The sequence below is a fragment of the Podarcis liolepis genome (assembly GCF_965112155.1).
Source record: "Podarcis liolepis genome assembly, chromosome: 2".
Taxonomy (NCBI): domain Eukaryota; kingdom Metazoa; phylum Chordata; class Lepidosauria; order Squamata; family Lacertidae; genus Podarcis; species Podarcis liolepis.
The window spans coordinates 83,748,580-83,755,771 of NC_139555.1; the positions used below are offsets into that span (position 1 = coordinate 83,748,580).

The 7,192-nt window shown below is 44.3% G+C and overlaps 1 protein-coding gene across 2 annotated transcripts in view; it reads left to right on the plus strand.

The window, feature by feature from the left end:
- Positions 1–6,964, plus strand: part of NCKIPSD (NCK interacting protein with SH3 domain) — a 93,475-nt gene extending 86,511 nt beyond the window's left edge. For both annotated transcript variants that reach the window (XM_083489308.1, XM_083489307.1), the window contains 3 exons: positions 1,538–1,630; positions 3,404–3,576; positions 5,282–6,964. In XM_083489308.1, coding sequence (XP_083345434.1) covers positions 1,538–1,630; positions 3,404–3,576; positions 5,282–5,485 — 470 coding nt within the window. In that variant the 3' untranslated portion in view covers positions 5,486–6,964. The remainder of the gene's footprint in view (positions 1–1,537; positions 1,631–3,403; positions 3,577–5,281) is intronic.
- Positions 6,965–7,192: the final 228 nt, after the last annotated feature.

A 7,192-nucleotide genomic window follows, 5' to 3' on the forward strand; every position in this document is an offset into this window, starting at 1 on the left:
CTTCCATGGCTTTAATGCTTGATAATGGCTAGTAGCAAATTTAGTAGTTTCATGTATGAAAATAACAAAAAGCTGTATTTTTTAAAAAGAAAGTAGTGGTATTGATTTTTCCCCCCTCAGGTGTATAAAGTAATAAAGAAAACTAATAAATGGAGGATACAGGTGACAGCCCAAAGATTGTGGAGGGGACACATGTATAAAATGAAAATGGCATTTTTAACAGACAACTACGTTACAACACTGGTTGCATCATAACAAGGCTTCAAACAGCAAGGGTTTCTCCAGATGACATATTTCTTGAGCATTCATCTTGACACGCTTACCGAAAGTTTATACAGAGGCAGTTGTTTACTGAACATTGGTCCTGATTGGTTTGCGAGGAAGTTATATGACAGTGAACAGTCATCCTGATTTGCTTGCTCCATGTCTTTGTTACTTCATTTCATTCCATTTGTTCATTTCTTAAATATACTACCCTTCATCCAAAGATCTCAGGGCAGTTCACAAGATTAAAATACAGGATCAAAGTGCAAATAAATACAGTGGTACATCAGTTTAAGAACGGTCCGGTTTAAGAACGATTTGGTTTACAAACTCCGCAAAACTGGAAATAGTGTCTTGCTTTGAGAACTTTACCTCAGTCTAAGAACAGAATCCAAACAGTGGAAGGGCACCGGCGGTGGGAGGCCTCATTAGGGAAAGCGTGTCTCAGTTTAAGAACAGTTTTGGTTTAAAAACGGACTTTCGGAATGGATTAAGTTCGTAAACCGAGGTACCACTGTAGTTAGAACAAAAACAAAACCATAAGCCACCCCCCAAACACGTTTAAAAGGCCATAGAATATTAATCAGCTTTACATCTAGTATTATGCGAGAGCGAGAACACCCTTTCCCTATCTACTTTCTCCACACCAAGCATAATTGTATACACCTCTGTCATGTCTCCTCTTACTTGCCTTTTCTCTAAACTAAAAAGTCCCTTGCCTCCATTCCTTTGATAATTTTGGCAACCCATTTTATTGTGATCTTGCGTCAGCTCTGCAGTAGCTGTACATGGCATTCCCGGTGCAGTCCCACCTTAGGCAACAGCATTATGATATTGATATGTTCGTGTTTGTGAGACCTGATGGAAGTGGGATGTGCATCCGGGTCGAGTGATCACTGTGGGGTAAACATCACTAGCCCTGTTCAGTCATTCTGCTTGGTTTCAAGCCTTAAACATGAGCAGAGACAAGCATACAGAGCTCCACCATTACCCATGTCGCTATCCCCATTGTGGAGGATGACTATGAAGCCTCCTCTACTAATAAAAGATTCCCACACATTGTAGGCTCCTGAATAAGTGGTATTTTGATTGGCACAAAGACCCTCCATTCATAGAGAGAGAGACCCCAACTTTGCATCGCGACGCTCCAGAAGTTGGGGGTGGGCAGTGGAGATGTGTCTTCCCCCCAGCTCTACCTATCACTGATAGGTATTGTAACTAAGCCAGTTATAGGCAGCTGGTCACTTCTAATAAAGCCTGTTTTATTTCTTAGTGCCTGAGCATAATGTGATCATGGTTACCGTGAGCAAGCACCCCAATGTCAAAACCTTCACAGAAAAGCTTCTTCTTCTCTTGAATCGTGCGGGTGAGTTTGTCTGCAGGTTTCTGTTACGAGATAACGGCAGCACTAATGGCCAAGTAGATCTGAAGAGTGGCACCTGCTGACATTGCAGAGGAGGGATAATTGGCAAACAGTTTCTAAGCTCCCGTGAAGTTTTCTGCCTTTTAAAGTTTCTAGGCCAGGGGAGTCGGTTCTGCCTCTGTGGTATAAGGAGAATGACCTGCTGGAATGCAGGTAATTGCTCAGTTAGTGGCAGAACGGCATGCAGTGACCTTATCTGGCCAAAGAGCTGTATTCCAGGTGTGTAGAACTAGACAAAGCGCCGTATGGAGTACAGCTCCCCCAACATCTTAACCGTGGTGTCCTTAGAACTGTATTTTTGAGAACTGAATTTTTAATAGCTGTTTGCAATCACTTTGGAGTGTCTTGGTTGCGAAGCAGAATAAAAATATAAAAAATATTTAGTACAAAGCTCTGTGCAGCTGTTTCTCGGGGATTTTGAGATCTGTATAACCAGGGAAGATGGTATTCAATAAAGGATCTGGTGGCTGATGTGAAAACCTAATAACCCTTAAAAGCATGCTTTCTAGCCTTGGTAGTCATGTAACAACCCAAGGGACTCCCACTTTGTTCTGTATTTTGCTTCTGCTTTTCCCTTCCCTCCTTCAAAAGGATTTATGGTTCGACAAACTGGACTTGTCATCAGCTTTGGATCTATACTGATTCTCTTTGTGCCCAACCTCCAGTGATATTTTGAAACCAGGGTGTGTGAGTGGTTGTGTATGTCTCAACAACTGGATTTTCTTCCCCCACTGACACACTCTGTGAACCAAAAACCTCCAGAGTCTAGCTTCTTAGGGGATCCTGTTGTGTTTTCTTCCTCTCCCAACCCACCAGCTCTTCAAGTAGCCCACCTATAGAATACTTTGCCGGCGCTGAACATTGTGTTGAGTCTGCTGTAGAGCCTATTGTAAAGCACTTCATTAAAGCAGGAAAGCTTTTTCCCTACACTCTCTAATTCCCTAAGTATTCTACCTATGCCTTCCTAACAAAGGATTGTGTGGTCTAATGTATTTAGCAGCATGGGGGTCCTGCTTGCTTGTGTGTGTGTTCAGGCTCCCTTTACTTTGTTGATTTGCTCTTAAATAACTTCCTGTGTTTCATGCTTCTACTTTATCCCTGGTTTAAGCCCTTTTCCAGACTGAAAATGATGTTCTTAGCACACTGCAGGCTGTTTTTAGCTTTTGAATCTCCTTGCCTTGGCCTCCTTTCAGATCCTTAGTTGTTGCTAGAAAGCCTACTCTTGACACCTCACTTTGAGTTTATTTCTCAAATGCCAAGACTTAAGCAAGGTTCTCCTTGATCGCCTCCCTACAGCTACCGTCTTTGTCCCTTGTGCAGGAGTATATGTCCTGCACTTACACTTTTTCATGTACGGAGCTGCAGTGAAGTGGTCCATGGAAGAAGTGGGTGTCTTAGGGGGTAAGCTAAATGTTACAGTTGTATGACCCATGTGTCACAATACAGTTTATGCCAATTTTCTATAAAGAGAGACGCTGATAGAGAATACAAGGCGAGGGTAATGCACATGTGGAAAGCTTTCTCTCTCCTCCTAGGGCAGTACTGCAATGGGGAGGGAAATCTCTCTGCTCTTCAAGAGACTGGTTTCTTTGCTGCTCAGAAACTAGCTAAGCCTCTCCTTCCACGCACATTGTGTATAAATTGCTGTCTTCGGCTAAAGGGAGCTTGTGTCTATGCATGTCACAACAAGCTTCTTTCTCTCTAACCTGTGATCAGACGACCCCGTGTGCATCTTCAAGCACCAGCCGCAGCCACCCCACTCCGTGCTGAAATTTCTTCAGGACATCTTTGCCAGCAAGGACACGGCAAACATCTTCTACCACACAGACATGATGGTGATGATCGACATAATTGTGAGGCAGATTGCAGATCTCTCCCCCGGAGAAAAGGTACTTACAGAAAGAAAAAGAAAGCCCATGCCTCCTCTTTGGAAAAAGAGAGAGGCAGAACTGAACATGAGTGAAGAGGTAGAAGCTTCCTGGTGTGTGTCTGAATGGATAGGCAGCTCTTCCAGCTTGCAGGCATTTGCCACACACTTAAAAGCATATCTTCGCATCCAGCAGGGTTAGAAAGATGCTTTTTTATTTTAAGAAAAAGTAAAGCTCTTAAGAAGCCAAAAGGGACAGCCAGTGCTACAGCTTCTACCTTTTGTCGGTGGGGTTTGTGTACAGGCTCTGAGGCTACACTTGCTGTATCATGAAGGTGCATCTCCTGGTAGTGATGGAATGCTAGAAGCGCATTATGCCAATGCTCTAGAACTGCAGTCTTCAACCTTTTCAGACCAAGGCCCATCTTCAACCCAAACATGCATTTGGGGACCCACTGCTTAAGTTTTCAGCCATATATTTGTGTGGTGGAAGCACTGCTGCTGTGACTCACCATAGATCAGGCCACAACCCAATACAACCTTGGAAGTTGAACGGAATCGGTTCCGGAAGTCCGTTCAACTTCCAAAATGTTTGGAAACCAAAGCGTGGCTTCTGATTGGCTGCAGGAAGCTCCTGCAGCCAATTGGAAGCCGCTGAAGCTCCGTCAGACGTTCGGGTTTCAAAGAACGTTCGCAAACCAGAACACTTACTTCCAGATTTGTGGCATTCAGGAGCCAAAACGTTCAGCTTGCAAAGCGTTTGGGATCCAAGGTACGGCTGTATTAGGTCCTGAACCACCGGTTGAAGACTAATGGTCTAGAATCTGCATTTGCCTCCCAGGACCAATTCAATGTGCTCCTGTTTTGCAATGAAGTTCTGATGGGTTTGGGGCACCAATATTTCGTCATCTTGCTTCTGAAATCACTTTAATATCATCCTGATAGCATTTGGGCTCCAGAAGCTCAAATGGGCCCAAAGGTTGTGTTTTGTTCTAGTCTTTCCATTGCCGAACTACTTTTTCTAGGGATTCACTAAAAGCCTGAATTATGCATGCATAAGATATATTTTTATATTTCATAGTTTCAAAGAACATCTGTTCTTAAAGCTGTCACCCATCTCAAACTTTTTCCGATAGGCTAGACTACAAGACCAATAAATATGGATGGCTGACAGCTTCTTTTCAGAGGAGGGCTTCTCAGTTTACTGGGCCTTTGGCCGGTCAAGGTTGGGGATTTTAGCTGTCTCTCTTTTTGGATTCACACAGTGAGCCTGAAACCTAAAGGAATGTTTCTACCATCTCCTTTCTCCCCTGTGTAAAGCAATGAGGCTGTATATTCTAGAGTCTGCATTCTTTCTGGCCAGGGTTAGTTGAGTAATTGTTCTCATCCCTGAAGCTCCTTGAAATGGAAGAGGCAAATCTAGCACTGGGATGTTGTTTATTGAGCCACCTAAGTCCGAGTCCAGTTGACTAGTATTTGAAAGCCATTCAGCTAATTCGATTGGTTGGCTAAATAGATTTCCAGAACTCCTCTGAAAGTGAGGGCCCCTACGGACCAATGGGGAAAACAAAGATTGCAGGGGAATCTTTCACCTATGAGCCTATTCTGTTTGAAATTGCTTGTGCTGCAGTCTTGCGCTTGACAAACAGATTGTTTTCCAGTGTCTGTGTTTCTGCTTGTGTTTATCTTGCTGCTAAAGCCCTTTTCAATGTCTTCTGTTCCCGCAGCTGCGGATGGAATACTTGTCTCTGATGCATTCTATCATCCGGTCGACGCCATACCTGCAGCACAAGCACCGTTACACTGACTTGAAGAGGACCTTGCAGCGCATCATGGTGGAAGAGGAGGAGAATCAGCAGTGCCAGATGGACAAAATGATAATCCAAGAGATCTATAAGGAGTTTCCAGAAATATCTCCTGGAGACAGCTAACTGGTGCGGGGAAAGGACAGTTTGGGATAAGAATGCCTCTTGTGGTTGTATCCTTTCCATCCCTTTTTCCGGTACCACTCATACCTTATTATCCCTTCAGGTGAGCCCTAAGGTTTAAGTGGAGTGCCATAAGACCCTACAGAAGAAATGTTCAGCATTTATGCAAGTCAGTGGGCAGTTAGCTAAAGTTGATTGTTTGCCCATTTCTAAGGGGTGGGGCAAAACAGCTGGAGACAAAAGAGGTGTCTTCACAGATGGAGTGCTTTGACAAGTCTAGGAGAATATACCTCCCTAGTGACCTTTGCACAGGAGAGAGGGCAGAGGGACTTTGAGCTGCACCTAGGATCCCAAAGCAAGAGGTCTCTGCTGTCAGCATCCATTTCCACCGGCATTTCTTGTCCTGCCGCTACCCAGTGGAGTAGGCCAGTGTTTGCGGCCAGCTTTTGTAACATCTCGTCTGCTGTGTCTAGTGCTCAAGTGCTGCAATCCTAGCCAAGGAAGCTGCTGCTTGCTACTCTCTTAGTCCTGTGTCCAGTGAGCCTTTCAGTCCTTTTTAAACCCCACTGCTTGATCTCTGGGTTAGAGACCGGCTTATCTGGGGTCTAATACAAGTAAGCACCTGCTTCTGTTCCTGTTCTATGCCGTGGTGTTTGCGCTTAAATTTCTCGCCCACGGCGGCAGCAGAGAGATAACGATGGTCCAGGCAGCAGGAGTTCCTTCGACAGATCTTCTGCCTGGACTCACTGCTAAGGTGTGTCCTTTTTGAGAGTTGTTGCTTGTCTCCTGCGATGTACTGGCCTTGTTGCCTCTGGCACTGCACACACAAGGACCATGTATCTGTAGATGGCAGCGCACGCTCTTCTCCCTTCAGCCTGGGGGTGTTTCTTGCCTTGAGCTTAATAGCAATTGGTTCTGCCTAGCTTTACCTTTTTATGTCCTGAAGGCTGCTTAAGCCTGTTATCTGATAGCTCTGCTCCTTAATATGCACAAATCGAGAGAGCTCCCTTCTCTTTATCTAATTCCTCCAGGTCTCCTGCAAAATGGATTTGCCTGCTTTTTTCCTATTTAGATCTTTCCGACAGGCTCACATACTAATACGGGTCTGTAATATCTTAATAAACATGCACGCTGCCAAAGCTCTTTGCAGAGTGGGTAAACAAGAGCTTTGCAACCTTCAGTGTAGAAGTAGCTTGAATTAAAACTGGAAATATTTGGATAACCTCTAAACCTAATGTGAACCAAATAAATTAAGGAATTGCCTTGGGCCAGGGCATCTGCTTTGGTATGATGTCAGTGCCGGGAGCCTCCAGAATTGGCCATCAGGTTTGAGCTGGTGAGCAAAGTATTAGTTTGGGGGTCACTGTCTGAGACGAGTGAACAGCCCTGTTTTTAAGTGAAATGTTTAAAATAAAAACCATTGTGAACGTTGAAAGGGATTTGTATTTTCATAGAATCAAATAAACGTAGTCAATGGATAAATATGTGTGTGTGTTTTTTTAATTTGATAATATTTGCATATTCTGTATCAGTTGCAGGATATTGGAAGTGTGTTTTTACAAAGGGCAAGACAACACTGCAAAATTGCTAGCTAAAGCAGTCTGCACATGTCGCTAACGCTTTGTTTTATAGCCTTGGGCCTGGTGAGGCCTGGTGACTTCAAAACCTGGTTGCCCCTGTTCTCCCTTGCCTGCTCCACTTCACTCCCAG